The following is a 15,843-nucleotide window of genomic DNA, read 5'->3' as shown; positions in this document are numbered from 1 at the left end:
CTTGATTGGCTTAGAGTAGACTTGGTAGTGTAGGTTAATGGTTGGACTGGATGATCTTAAAGGTCTTTTCCAACCTAAATGATTCTATGATTGTTTGGTCAGCAATACTAAACAGGTGAAATTAACTCTCCCTCCATCTAGCTAGTAAAACTTTGTGTGCCTTTTTAAAAAAGTATAAGATTTAGGATAGTGGATCACAGAATTAAGATTAATAGGAAAAAAGAAGTACATCTTCATGTTTCACTTTGCTAGGAACAAAAAGCTCTGGGTGGATTTGGTTTGCACATGCAGTCTGGCTCCCCCATTACAACATCCTCTGACCTCCTCCCAAGCTTCATGGACTTTTTCATAGCTCATTTAACAGATGTCTAGTTTGACTTCTAGAGTACTTGATTGACATATTAAGAGAACCAAACATGGAGCAGTTACCTGAAACTCTAGTTTCAAAGGAAATGGCAGAGGACACGATTTTGCAAAGCTGTGCATTTCAGCCCAATCCTATTTCCTTTTCCGTTGCCCTATCAAGTCAAGCCCTCCAGAAAGCAAAGGTTCTGTCCCTCTCAGGTACTGTGTAGTCCACAAAGGGACACTGATTTGGTAGTTACGTGCCCTCAAGTTCAAATCTCACATCATTCAGAAGACATCAGTGTTTCTCCATGTTAGCCCTTGAGACTGATCAGTATTATCTATTAGCCTCACTTGCGATACCATCAAACCACATACACTGATTTTTAGCATAACTAGGACTAGAACCTTTGTCTGTAAAGTCACAGACCCAAATAAACCACATCCACACCTTATAATAAAAGTGTGCTAAGTCCACAAGTAGAAGAAAATATTATATACAGACAACGGGACAAGAACTATTGGCCTAGGGATGAAAGGAGAGGCAGTAATGTTCACAGCCATAGGCAACTGGAGGCACAACAGACAGCAACACAGACAGCATACTGTGATACATGGGCAGCATGTTGCAGGCATCTTGCAAAATATGCACGTGATGAGTCCGGATGCAGACATTTATCTGGACAAACGATAAACTACTCCTTTAGGTCAGGCATATACTAGAATTCCCCCAAGTTCTTTGTGCATTTGTTTTGATAGCTACAATTCAATTACAAACAGTGATTCTACGTAAGATACTATTGTGTGCAGTATTTTATAAAAATATCAAGGTCTTAGTAATAATTGAAAATAACTATTATTCCTTTATTATACCCAGACGGGAAAATGATGGTGTATGTGCTAGCAAAGTTTTATTACATGTATAAGCACCTTCCTTCTTCCTATATTTGCCTCCTCTTGGCTCAAATTCTATCTGCTTACTCTTAACAGCAATGGCTGTTCTTAACACTGGGGACTATCAGCCTGGTGATATCTCTAATGCACTCTCAGGTTTGTTTCCAAAACAATTTTTCTTTTTTTTTTTTTTACTGTTTGTCACTGCAAGAATGCTTTTCTACACAGGAAGTCAAATCAAGTTAAGAGTGAATTTGAATTGTGTCTGTTAAAACACATTAAAACCTTCATAGAAGTTGTCATACAGAAGTTAAGCAACCTTCACGTTAGCTTAATTTGTGATGCCCACAGAAATATTTAACACCCTTTTATTTTACATTTTTGGCTTGGCTCAGAAATACTGCGGATAGCCGACACACCCTAAACAAGTAGAACCAATGTACTGCAATGAGTCTGTCTTTATTATAAAGTTACTTCCTTCTCAAGAAATTCTTGCTAACTAGAAAATAAGAGAGTGCCCATTTTTCAAAATAAAATGTTTAAACATGGGAATTTAATAGATTACTAAGCAAGTATATTTCTTATTTTACCTACTTAGAAAAAGGACTACATACATTTCTACTGAAAAAAACAAACCAGCAAGTGATCTTTGTCTTGCAAGGTAGTGGATAATTATACTGCATGTATTTCATGAACTGCAGAAAATATTTCTCCATTAACAAGATGACTAATTTCAAGTATTCCCAACCAGTCAACCTAGTAAGTTTTCACTCTACCTAAAACCAAGATGAACTTGATTTAAACAAAAGCATTGATTCTATTAACAATAATGAGAAAATGCAAGTCTGTCTACATGTAAATAATATTTTGCCCACCTCGAAAGTTATACCACATACAGCAACAGCTGCCTACATTTCAGAGGATGACTGTGCACATCCTGCCTGAAACAAGCCTGGAAAACACTTATAAACACTTTAAAAAAAAAAAAAAAACAACCAAAAAACACCACCTTATGTTCACTTTGTGAAAAGAGGAAGGCCACCCCTTAAAAAGTGAACCAACCACACTGCCTATAACTTGCAGCTAAATACCTAGCTGTGCATTACAAGCATTAACACAGGATCTCCCCTTTCACAGATGTGTTTTCATAGCACTTTACTCCACCAGCTCAAGCCTCAACAAGCTCAAGTGACTTGAGCCAGTACCTTCATATTCGGCAGGGTGGGGCAAGAGAGACAACCTCATTACAGACACTCTGGGGTTATAAGAACACAAATCACCAAATTCAGCATTTTGAATAGCACCCGTAACTCAAAGCTAAAACCTGTGCTATGCCAGACCACATGGTAAAAGCCTATCATATGCCCAATAAGAAACACTAATAAATACATCTGAAAAAACCTGACATTTCAGGCTAGTCTTCAAACCAACGGCACCACAATAATCAAATGGAAGGGACACAGTAATAACAACTACTGTTAGATGCCCGTCCAGGAATACTGTGCAGAAGAAACAGTACTCCTTAACGCCTGAAAAATCAAGCAGCAGAGGGGCATCCAACAGACCTTCTACTTTACAAGATTAAGACTAGAACTGAACAAAAAACCACAGCTATAGTCATTAGGCTGAAGTATCCCCTTCGCTATTTCTTCCTCAAAGATCAGGTAATTAAAAAAAACTGCACTATCTGGCTACAACAAAAAGAAGACACAGACAAGACCCATAAATATGTCAGAACTGCAGGTTACCATATGCACCCCAAACAGAAATTACAAATGAACCAAGAAAGGCTGGCTCACAGAACGAAAGAAAAGATGACATTGGAGGGGATTAGGTATATCTGAGGATCTGGATACCCTAGACCAGAACCAGCCAATACTTCCATTTCTAATATCTCTCCTTTTCTAGAAGAGATTTAGATAACCTTAAAGAGCAAGACCAGTGCCCACCTGTGGCTTTTTGATTGTAGGCTGGTCAGCTCCTTAAAAAGGTACCAGCCCCCTGCTAAATCAGCAGGTGAGATTTATCCACCTGACATGGAGCTGTAGTACTAACATGGTTTTGTTCAAGACAGTCTATTAACATAAACAAGAGATACCAGTACCCCCAGAAGCTTTTTCTTTCTTCCCCAAGCACATCTGTTCATCTAATAAAAGTTATTAGCCCTCACTACAACTCAGTCCCTTTTATATCTGATGGAAAGCAGTCACACACTAACACTTTATTTGATATGACAATCATGAAGGTTACAGACTGGAGTTACAGTAACACCTGGATATCATCAGAGAGAAGACTGACTGAAAAGCAAGCTATTTATCATTTATCACACCTGACACAAACTTGAAACCACAGGGTTAACTCTGTAACCTGAGCCCATCCATGAAGTAGACACAAAACACCTAGTTGTAAAAAAAACACCTCTATCCAGTTTTGCATAACCTGTCAAGATACACTGTATGGAACAAAGCCTCTCCTGAACGACTCCCTGCTGTTTTATGAACCACCAAAGAAGTTCTCTAAATTAGGAAATTCTAGACCGAAAGAACATTAAGGTTGTAAAATGAAGCAGTTTAAAAAAAAAAAAACCCCTCAGTCTCAAGGTCACCTCTATGCAACCTGTTTCACACAAATTCTGTGCTTTATGTATGAATACTAGGAAGCTTCTCACGTAAAAGTCCCAACTATTTACACATTTCAGTGCAGAGAAGGGACAGTAGTGATCCAGTCACTGAACACTTATGATAAAAATATTCAATGAACACCCTTCTAACCTGAACCATGAAGGGAAAAAAAAAAAAAAAAAAAGCATGCAGATATATTCTGAAGAGCTTGAGTTACAGGACCTGGATCATTTTGACTTTGCCCTAACACCAAAGCCCATAAGATGCTTGTTAAAAATAGTTTTCTGTGTGCTTACATTCTAGCTTAATGGATTTACTCTCTGAATATTCCGAGTAAGAAGGAATTTGATATGACAGTCATTCCTGTCTTGATTCCAGTTTAATTTCTGACATTCTTCAGGGCCTTGAAAATTGTATCTAAATTCTGATTTCAATTTTTTTTTAATGTGTGTTCAATGCTCTTTTTCCACAGACAGAAATAGAGCTTCATGGATTGTGTGAAGAACTTGCACCCTGACCAGTTTCTCCTGGCTGGCAGAATAAAAAGAAACTAACTTCAGAAAAAACTGCCATTTTTTCCCCTCCAAATTATAGTATTGCTGTTCAGCCTTTTACAGTTATACTCAATCTAACTCCAAAATTAAATTATTTAAAATTATTGCACACTATCTCAATAGCAGGGAAGCTCCTAGAGTGCAACTGTTTGAAGTGCTGGAACCAAGTTATGAAGAACAATTCTTCCTTAAGTAGTCTCACTGATATAACAGTCTCTAGTAATATTATAAACAACACTAATGCAAAAATAAATTTTTTTTAAAAATCACATTTGTTCATTATAAAGCTTGGTACAGTAAAGGACGCAGTCAATTTTTTTTTTATTATTGCATAAGATGGGTGGAAAAATTGCTAAGGAGGGCATTTAGAAACTGAACCTAGCAAGTAAGTTTCACAACCTTATCACTAATTGTAGAAGGCTAAACATGGGTTAAAAATGATGCACCAGATTACTTCAATAGCATTCCACTAGCAGAGAGACACAGTAAAGTTGTTTTAATAGGTCAGCAATGATTGCAGAATATGCAGATCTGACAACACCAAGTTCAAACTTGTATAAACAGCTATGTAAAAATTGCAGTCTCTTATTAATTTTACTCTTTCAAGTATGCTTGCTCTGGGCCCACATCCAGTAGATGTGACAGATGGAAACTGCCAGTGAAATATGGCAAAGCTATGTAGGCCATCATGTGTGAAGAGTTTTTCACTTTCAAGAGTGAAAACTCTTGAAGCAGACTGCTGGATTCAGCCAGTCATCCAAAATACTACCTACCTTCACATTCACACGACAGAGCCAGCACTTTTCTCAGGTAGATGAAACCTAATTTAGAGCAAATTATAAATTCCGAGTTATCCATAAATATCCAGTTCACTAGGAGTATATTTATAGTTTAGCCATAAACTGTATGTAACACAGTAGGACAGCAACTCTTGACAGTGCTGAGGCCATTACCTGCTCCAAGGCACCAGTGTAGTCATAGTATCTCCTATTTTTATATATTCTGCAGTTCTTCCAGTTTAAGCCAAAGGAAATATCATCAGAAAATTGCTAATTATTTGCAGAGTAATTAGAACTAATAATTACATTACTACATGATTACATTCAATTGATTTAAGTCCTTGCTGCCCCCAAAAAGTGTTCCCTAAGCTTTATGTTCTCACCAGCTCCATAATGCTATTAACATTATTCGTGTAGCTACGCAAACAGGCTGCAGGAACTCATTTAGTTGAAAACTAACCTTAGGAAAGGAAAAAAGGGAAAAAAAAAAAAAAAAAAAGAGTTTTCAGACAGATGAACATCTTAACCTATCAGCCTTCCTGAATACTGATGCTAGCACAAAGGAGAAGAGGTTAACATGCAGAGACACGCAAGGAAGGAGTATCGCTACGCTTTTAGAATGCTCAACTCTTTTTCTAAGGAAAGTAGTAGTTCATTTTACTGTAGAGACCTTGACATTGATCTACTCTTCTTGTCCCTCAATAAAATCCTTGTTGGAAAAACAATGCTCTCATAAGAACAAACCAGTATTCACATGCATTGTACTGACCAGAGGAAAGTAACTGCCTAACTGATACAAATTCTGTGGTTTGCTAAAGTAGCACAGGTTTCAAAATGCAGGATTTATTTGGCATTTTCTCCAAGAAATCAATAATTGACTATACCAGGACACTTCAGGGGGCAAGGCTCTGCAGTTATTTTTTATTTGTTTTGCATTACAGTAGAAAAGCTATAACAATCTCAGTAACATAACCAAACACTTTCAGAACCAGAGACACATAAGGGAACAAGATGCCTGAAAAGTTTAAATTGCTCTCATCCAGTCCTGACTCCTTTTCTAGAACTATGATAGGCCTGGAAACTCACATTTCAAACCAACAGCACCCTTCCACTACTATACTAATGAATATTACAAGTTAATATTTAAAGGAGATATTCTTTTACCTGTGGACTATGTTATACTAGTTGTTTTCACAGCTAACTTCTGGTTTAGCAGAGGTACTGCGTATGTCTGATGAGTGTATGAAATAACATTGAAGTCTCATAAGTAAGCAGTGAACTGAGTGGTAGTGGCTCATGGACAGACCTGGGGAGAACAACCTGGGACCCCATAGGTAATGTTACACCTATACATAGAAGTAAATAAGGAACATGCGAATATTTCCCTGCCCAATGGGACTGGTCAGGTCTGGTTTACTGGCTCCACATTATTTTCAGCTCCCTCAAAGTAGTGAAAATGGTCTGTGAAGCCAAGAATTTGCAGGGAATGTAATGCAAGGGAAACACCTGTTGCGAGGTCAGTTAAAAAAACAGAACCAATACACACACCATGCAAGCTGTGAAAGGTGAGAGGTTGCAACAGAGTTTCTAGGGGGAAGACTGACTTACAAAGACAGGAGACATTCTTCACTGAAGATGACTGAAGGGAAGAAAGGGGAAAGCATTCCTTACGGTTACAGCAGCTGAAGAACTTCCAGCATTCTTCCTTTTTAAAGAAATATTTGCTATAATTAGGAAGCTTCCAACAGTACCTAGAATAAAAATCATTAGCTACCTTTTTATATAAAAGTCTGCTAGGCAAAGACAGCACTTTTCATCTGGTTCAACTGCATTATGCACCAGTCAAGCCGACAGCTAAGTATGCTGCATGATTTCTCACTGTTCCCACTACAAGATGCATTCCTTATGATTAATGAACTTGATGATCCTTATGGATCCCTTCCAACTTGAGATATTCTATGATTCTATAATAATGCAACCCGTTCAAAAGCAACAAAGATTAGTCTAACAGCTGAAAAATTAGCATACTGGATTTTTACTGACTCGGAACTAGAACACTAGTATGCTTTTTTCTCATCTAGTCCTTAGCTGTTCTAGCTCAAGGCTAGGACTTCGCTGCATAACAATATTACTCATATTTCACCATAGTATATCTTGAACTGGATACTGTCTTAAGGCCTTACGAGGAAATTTCTTAAAGACACTTCCATAAATGCAGAATGGAAGACGACAAAACAGCAGTATGTGTTACTTTTCTTCTAGCCTTCAAAATCACCGCTGGGATAATATGGTAAAATCCTGTATCCAAAACAAGTGGAAAAACTGCTAGCTTTAAGCCCCCAACAGTTATAGCTAAATAAAATAAATGCATGACACACAGGCCTTCTGTACTAGACAAATCTAGCAGTGTGCAGACCCTAAAGAAGTCCTCTTGCACTGTTTGTTAAAAATCATCAGTATAGCATATACTCAGAAAGATTGAATTTGCATAGTTACATACAACATACTTTCCAGGTACCTATCCTGGTCAGATGAAGACTATGCAAGACAGCATATATATGTGGTGTTTATAATGGATTAATTGACATTACAAAATAAAACTTGTACGTGTGAAGGCTTTTACATTGGATTAGACATTCTTCAGTTTACAGCTGTAGCCACGTGCTCTATCTTGCAGATCACAGAGCACCCGAGTAGGCTGAACCTCTCTGTGCTGTCTTCAGGCACAAATATTCTGATCAGGAGTTTGCTTCTTTCTTCTGCCATCTGTATTTTCCTGATCTTTCTAGGCCGTTGCTTTTCTAACTGTCCTCAAAGCTGAAGATGTGGGATATGAGAAAAAGACAGCCTTCAATCACTTCTAGGCCCTCCCTTCCATGTCGCAAGGGCAACATAGGAAAGAACAGGTAACTGAGCAATGGATGGTATGACAGTATGGATAGCAGGACCTACAGCTTAAAAACTAAAGACAGGAGGATTCCCTATTGCATGCAGCCCCTTTTCTTTTACTCCACTTACACTCTAAGTCTGGGAGAAGGAGCTGTGAATCTTTGTCAAGTCACCATAAGGCACAGAAAGGCAGAGATAATACACTTGTGTAAAGTTAGCATGCTCCCATAACTTATTTCTTACTGTCACAAGTCCCCCCTGCAACAGCTAGACACCCTGCTGTCCAGAAGAAAAAAGTTTTATTACACAACATAAGTTTTGCATCTAAAATTTTATTTTTAACAAGCTGCTATGAGCTGCTCCTTGGAAAAACAGTCCTTAGTACAGTGAAACCAAGCCACATGGATGAGAGCCCTGACATTTTACTGGTACCAGAAGTGCCCGTGAAAGGAGTGGACACTGCAGCTCACAAGTACAAGAGATGCTTACACTGATCCTGGAATAACACAGTCCTCTGATGCAGAGAAAATATTGATACAGATTCAACAGAAAATAATCATTGAAGAGTTGAGAAGTAGCATTTGACTTCTAGAGGATGCAGTTTTTCTTGTGCTCTGAGACATTAAAGTAAGTCGAGAGGGAATGACATTAATTGATGGAAAGAGAGGCTTTATTGCAAAGGAAAAAAATTAAAGTCGTCCCCCCCCCCCCATTTCCTTCACTAAGAGTCCCTTCTTTATAGGGCTGGTCTACATGCTGAAGGCTTTTCAAGTAGCCTATACAAAGCTCTCCAGCTCATTTCTGCAGAGGTAGGTTTTCTTCCCAGTTTAAGATGCATCTACAGAGGTGTTCTGCCATCACAACTATGTTAAACTGTTGCAGTTTTCTAAGTTTCAATCAGCATAGTCTATTAACGTGCTAAACTATGAAATCTATAGTACAGATGTAGCCCCAAATTATGTTTTGTGTTTAACAGGTAATTGTTGGTAAAACAGTTTGTTTCTCTCTCCCCTTTTTACATAACAGTTCACAATCCTCCTCTACTAGGAAAATATGTGCTACAGCATCAGACATCACAGCTGAAGATTAAAAATAACTGACACCATGTCAGGTTTACCATACCATTAATATATTTTAATCCTTTTTTATTATGAATTTTAAAACAAATTAAAAAGCAAGTTTCATAACTGAAGGAACAATGCCTGTCTTTGTTGCTACCTTGAACTTCAAGAGCAGATCAATGCTATTTGTAACACAAAAGTTTGGAATCTCTTCCAAACAGAATAATGTAGATCTCTGTCAGATGTTGGTGAGCAAAGCAGTTAAGCAGCACTCATCTCTAGTCAAAAATGCACAGAAAATATATCCTATATACAACAAAAAAGTTCAAAATGGTTTGGTTTTTGTTTGGGGTTTTTTTTAATGGAGAGAAGGCACTGAAGAAACCAGAGTCTTTCACCAATATCAGTATTAAGGCTATGTTCAGTAGAAGGGCAACCTTCCTTATATAAAATATCAACCAACCATAGAAAAGACTTTGGGTTTATTTTGGTGCTAAACTGAGCACTGTAACATGCCGGCAGCTCATTTTTTCAGCTTTCTTCCCTAGGACTTGACTGGATTTTGAAGCACTTTGACTGAACAGAAGGCAGCACCCAGAGAAGTTTTGCTGCATGACCACCACATAAGCCTATAGCTGTTTGTTAATCCGTAATAAATTCACTATTGTTTATAAGCTTCAGCTTCCATTTCTTGTATATTAAGCACTCTGAGGTGATCAGAGACACTTGGGCTGCTGCCCTTTGTAGTATGACTAGAACTTACCCTTCCCCCACTTTCCAAGAGACCACAAGTGAAGGGGAGGACCAGCAAGGCATAAAGCAGATCTCACTAAATCGTCTATTGGATAAATGTGACACGAGCTTGAAGGGTAGAGATCGAGAACAGAAGCAACTGTAACTGCTGCCTAATTTAATACTTTTGCACTTGAAGGTTAATTTCTCAGGAATACAGAGTTAAAACACAGAGGGTGTTTCTCATACCAAAACATTAAGAAAGCACAACCAATAACATGAGACATACAAGAAGAGTTCTTGTCAGCAAGCACATGGAAAACTGTAACTGCAAACCAGCATGTTACCAAAGCAGTTAGGAATAGGAAAGATCACAGTACTTTTATTAGTGGTGACACTCATTCGGGAAAGAGTGACAACACCAAGAAGCAGACCAACACAATTTGCTCTCCAGAGGCACAATAAGACATTGACACAAACTGATGGGTTACTGGGAGTGACCTGTTTTCATACTATTTCTGCAGGTTTTTCTGCAGCCCTTCCCTTCTCACACACAAGACCCAAACAGCTGAAGTTTTCACTGGAAGAAAGGCTGAGCAAGTGACATTACCCAAACTTCTGCCCTGGCAGACAAATGTCCTCAGTTTCTTTCTCAACAAAAAGCAAGAAGGATGTTTTCATTTGTACACATAGTTGCTAACAGCAGCCATAACCTGAACAGAATAGAAAGGGTCCCTCAGGCCTTCTACCCCTTCCCCCTTCAAAACATCTGTGCTCTCCCTTCCTGCCATAACCCTCCCCAAAATTCACAAAAACAGAACGAAGTTTTAAAGGAGAAAACAGTAAGAGCATCAGTGGGACAATACTGGGTTTGGTCAGGCAAGAAACGTATCAGGAAATAGCTGAGAACAAGCAAGTAACACACAAATGACTCAGGATCCATTCCCATTACAATAGGGAAAACAGGCAAGTCTTTTTCCACACATGGACGGATCCACCCACCCCGGGTAAAAAAGTACAGAACAAATGCCAATTTTTTCACAGCAACTTCAAAAAACCCAAAATATTTTTTGTAAGAAAACCATCATTTTAACATACTGATAGCTTGGCTAAACTAAACCTTGATTCTTTTCTGCTTTGCAACATAATTCACACAAAATAAGTGCAACAGCTTAAGTGAGGCTTATGCAAGACATTTAGATGACTCAAAAGTCCTGGGTTTGACTTTTTTTGTAATTACAGTGGCACTTCAACACTTCAGCTTTTACTGCTATAAAGTAAATATAACAGACCACCTGTGCTTTGCAGTTATTATGAAACAAATCAAAACAAGCTTGTCATTTATATTTTCACTAAGACCATGTAATAATAAGAGCGCAGCCCTCTGACTTACAAGACACAAATGTTGCAGTACACAGCACATAGACCCCTTCACATGCCACAAACGCTGCATTTCCATTGCTCAGCCTGCTGGAGGAAAACCCAGCCATCAATATCTACCCCACAGACGTTCAGCATTCACTCCATCAGACTGAGGGGTCAAACGTACAGTAAAACATAACTGGTATTGGCAACTGGCTCAAGAGTCAGCCACATCTAGTTTGAAGATAAGTAACAAGTGCCATACTTTCACCAGCAAACAGTTCAGCTGCAGACAAAAGGCAACACACACACACGAGTAATCTTTCTAATACACCACATCTAGCACCTGCGACAAAATAGTTTATTTTGTATTTTAGGCACATCGCATTAAAAAAGGAGGCAACCTAGATGGTAAAGTCACATTCAGGAACCAGATCAAACTACTGTAAAGAAGAAACTAAGCGCAGCAAGTTATCACTGCAATACTAGTTTTGCTGAAAGCATAAACCTACTGCTCATGCGATTTTGAAGCATAATTAACCACAGTTCACCTGAGTGCAGGTCGCCAACACAATTCATGCAAGAAGTAACTGAGTTTATCTTGCTTGGAATACTGGTAGCATATCAGGTCACTCCCATCAACTGCATCTCCCTCTCCTGCACTGAGGTTTTCAGACCTAAAACCAGCTGCAAAGTGCTTTTTACATTCTGTCTCTACGTAATTAGCACTATTAATCCCAGGCTATCCAAGCCCCCTGGCGTGGCTCTGATTTGAATCTCTGCCGAGGTCTCTTCTTCCTCTCCAAAGAAAGCCATTTAAACCTTGGCAAGCCTTTTGGTTTAAAGGGATGTTCTGTCGCAGAGGTATTAGTCCCACACTGTATTGGTGGGAAGCACGGAGACCCGCAACTCCTAGCCTTCCTATACCCCCCAGAAAAAGAAACGAAAAGTTACTTTTTCAGAGAGCGACCGCTTGGGACAAGGCAAGGGCTCCCCTGCACCTCTTCCTCCCATCAAGCGCAGCCGGCTACACCCAGAGAAGCTCGCCTCTGTGTGGTCCAGCCGCCTTCTCTAACGCTTCCTCTGGCTGTCACCGCAGGACGTGAACACACCGCTTGTCACCTCCACCGCCAATAACTGATTAGTCATTTGCGCCGCCCGCGGGGCGCCCCGCACCCGACAGGGCGGCCGGCGCCTCCCCGCTCGGCAGGCGCCCCTCGCGCGCCCAACGGTTCGCCCTCGCGCCCCCAACGGCTCCCCCAACGGCTCCGGGCTGCCCGGGAGCGGGGAAGCCTGCCGAGGCGGGAGCCGCGCCGGCGGCTGCCGGCCCGCGGGGGAAGAGGGGGCCCCACTCACCCCATGAGCCAGTCCATGGCTGGGTCCCGCCGCGCCGGCAAGCTCCCGCGGCCGCCGACTCCCCGCTCACCGCCCGCTCATGGGGGCCGCCGCCGCTGCGGGCGCGGGGGCCGGGCTCCTCCCTCGCTCGCTCGCTCCCTCCCTCCCCCGCTGCCCGGCTCCGGCTGGGCGGTGCGGGCGGGGCGGCCGCCAGGCTGCGCCGGGTCCCCTCCTCAGCCTGACACTCGCGCACTAGGGAGGCCGGAAGTAAACACACGGCGCTGGCGGCCGCCAGCCGCCAACCCGGAAACGGCCCCCCGCCTTCCCCCGCAACCGCCCCCCCGGGGCACGCTGGGAAATGTAGTTCGGGCGCGGCCGTTAATGCTCTCCAGGCCTGAGGGGGACTGGGGCGCCCGGGTTCCTCCGAGTCTGAGGGGAGCCGGGCCCCTCAAGGAGCTTCCTCCTGGCTGGGGGCTGTTAGTCCCAGGGCCAGGGCCCTCCAGCGTTACTCGTCCCCCTCTGGTGGGATTTCACCATCTGGGACTGGGCCTCAGTGGTTAGTTCTTGCTATGCCGTGGGCTCCCTGAGTGGAGCTCCGTGTCAGGTCCCCTAAGGTAGTGCTGGGGTGGTTACACCACCCTGCGTGCGAGACAAAATGTGTTAATTCATGAGGGCGATGAAAGCCTGGAGGTCTCATAGGGCCACCAGGCAGTGACCCAAGCTGCTCCTGCACAGAGCCTGCTGTTCCTCTCACCCCCTCCAGCACCCTGAGAGAGTCCCAGAGCCTTGAACGTGGGACACAGGCTGGTTGCCTCCCTCACCTGCATCGTCCTTTCCACTACTGGTTGCACCTTGTGCTCCAGAATCTCCTCTTTGACTCAAATTCCCTCCTTCCTCAGTTCCTCTAATTGCAAAAAGAACTAGCCAACTACTAGCTCCACAAAAAGAGAGGGACATACCTACCCACAGGCAGCCTGACACCACACAGCTTTGAGATGTAAATGATCCCAACTGTTTTAAAGAGAAGTCCTTTCCATGCAAATCATTGAGGCACAGCATTTCCAAAGGCTGTGTGAGACAGGACCGATGTCCTCTTTACTGATTTCCCTGATCAGCAGCACCTGCTTAGGTGGAAATGTTTACAGAGGCAGATCTGCTGGGGGTAATCGCATGCTTTGGGCACGTGTATTAATTAAAAACGATTTCTGTTATGGGAGAGTGATGGTTACTTCATGGGATTCCCTGCAGTCACCAGCTTTCTGAGGGAAGGACCATCTTTCAGAGGCTGTTTGAGCCATCATCCTCCTCCCCTGCCCTGCTTCCTCTGCCCTGCCATGCCAGGGGCACCAAGGGCCCTCCCAGCCCTTTGGTGCTGTGGGTGTGGGGGTCCCCAGGGCCCCTCAACCCAGAGGCACCCTCCTGTGGCCCCACTTGCTCAGGGAGCTTAAGTCGGTCTCCAGCCTGACTCTGATGACAGTTTCAACAGAGTAGCGTTAACTTGGGGCTAGTAAAGCATTGCAAGGGAGTGTCACAGGGGTGATTTAATAAAAGTGTGTCTTGGTCATGGCTGGTTTGTATCCCTCTGTCTTGAGGGAAAGGCAGTAGAATTATTTTGTGTTAAAAACTGTATTGCACCGTCATTTTTGGAACTGACCTTGCCTCTGAAATCTGCTGGGGATCCCTTTGCACAACACATAACTGTTTTATTTTGCTATTCTCCTGTAACAAAACTTCACCCTGAGAATTACTTGGGTATCCAGCAGTGTAATACAAGAAATGGAAGACCAGAACTTGAAAACGTATGTTGTCGGTGTTCAAACTGAGTATTTTTCTTTAATGCCTACATTTTATCTTTTAATTGTTTATAGTTTTAGTTATCTTTGCATTTAGAAAATGTAGCAGAGGATAGAAAAGAGGTCTCTTGCAGCAAACCCCCACATACTTTACTGAGTGGCTGGGATGAGGATTTTTTACAATGTTTAAAATACCAGATCAAACCATCTGCAGAAAATAATTATCCTTTATGCAGACACTTGATCCAGCCATTATCTGCAAACATTTGAGAACAGATGTCCCTCATTTGAATTATGTTTTCTTGTTGCCCTTTGTTAGGAGCATTTTTGGCAGGGTTTTTGAGGATGAGCTCCATGCAATTTTACTGTAGGGTGCATTGTACCAGGAGTAGGGTGTTTAGTCATATGACACACGTTTTAAAGCTGAGATGGCTTCTGATACAATGAGTGTGTCATGTCAGATTAGCTGTTTCCCTCCTGATTGTATCAAGGAAAATATACAGCAACTGGCACTAGGAGAATTACTGGTGCAAAAGAAACTCAGACAACAAACATCTATTTCATTAATCTTTCGTATCATACTTTCCAATGGCACAAGGCATTTATCTATATCTCACCTAAGGTGATTATTTTATAATTTTTTTCCATTGTCAAATTGACATTACACCTACTGCTTTTTTCCTTCTCCTCTCAGCCACTGGAAACCCCAGAAGTCCCTCTGGAAGACCAAGGATTTCACATTCATCCCTGTTCAGTCAGGTCCCTCAGTGAGCAGCTCTGAAGAGCAAAGGATGTGCCAACCCAAGACCAGTCTCCAGTGGCTGTCCTGCAACTCCCCTTCCGTTTCTAAACCCTCTAAAAAATGCATCACAGTGATTATTTGTTGGACAATAGCAAGCCTGGCAGGCCTGGGGCTCTTTTGTGCTAAGCCCCATGCACATTTATAAAGAAAGGGCGCTCCTTGTTCAGAGCAACAGGCTTGTGAGACCCTGTAGGACATGCATATAAGGTGCTTAACAAGAGGCGGTTCTTGGCATACAGATGTGGTAGGAAGCACAGAGGATCGGGGAGGTTTATAATGCTTGACGTTGGAGGGTTTTGCACCGACTCTTCCCTGGATTACTGTCCTGCAGCTTACTTGTGTCTAACAGGATTTAAAATGCAAGATTATTGCCAGACAGTCTGGGCAGAAAGGCTGTGGTGCGCTCCGTGGGCTTGCGGGATCTGGAATGTAAGGCTTTTAGCCTGTGGCACATTGCAAGGAATACTGCGTTCACTCGCTCCTCTCCTCCTTGTTCTGCCACCTGTATCCCCTGGCCTGGCTGGCACAAGAGGACCCCCCAAAAAGGACACCCTGCTCCTCCCAGCCTCCAGGCACAGGGTGGTTTTGTTCCCACGTTTCCCTCAGCAGCACTGGAGCTTTTCAGGAACTGATGGGAGGCTGGGGGGGATCCCATGCAGACCAGACCACAGGATTT

General features: G+C 42.2%; 1 protein-coding gene across 1 annotated transcript in view; it reads right to left on the bottom strand.

Moving 5' to 3' along the window:
- Positions 1–12,646, bottom strand: part of MOB2 (MOB kinase activator 2) — a 126,216-nt gene extending 113,570 nt beyond the window's left edge. Inside the window, exon 1 of the mRNA XM_075712071.1 lies at positions 12,594–12,646. Coding sequence (XP_075568186.1) covers positions 12,594–12,610 — 17 coding nt within the window. The 5' untranslated portion in view covers positions 12,611–12,646. The remainder of the gene's footprint in view (positions 1–12,593) is intronic.
- Between the last annotated feature and the right edge of the window lie 3,197 nt (positions 12,647–15,843).

The sequence above is a fragment of the Pelecanus crispus genome, chromosome 6, assembly GCF_030463565.1.
Source record: "Pelecanus crispus isolate bPelCri1 chromosome 6, bPelCri1.pri, whole genome shotgun sequence".
In the NCBI taxonomy this organism is placed as follows: Eukaryota; Metazoa; Chordata; class Aves; order Pelecaniformes; family Pelecanidae; genus Pelecanus; species Pelecanus crispus.
Note: the sequence above shows the minus strand (reverse complement) of the source record. Positions and strands in the feature narration are given on the sequence as shown.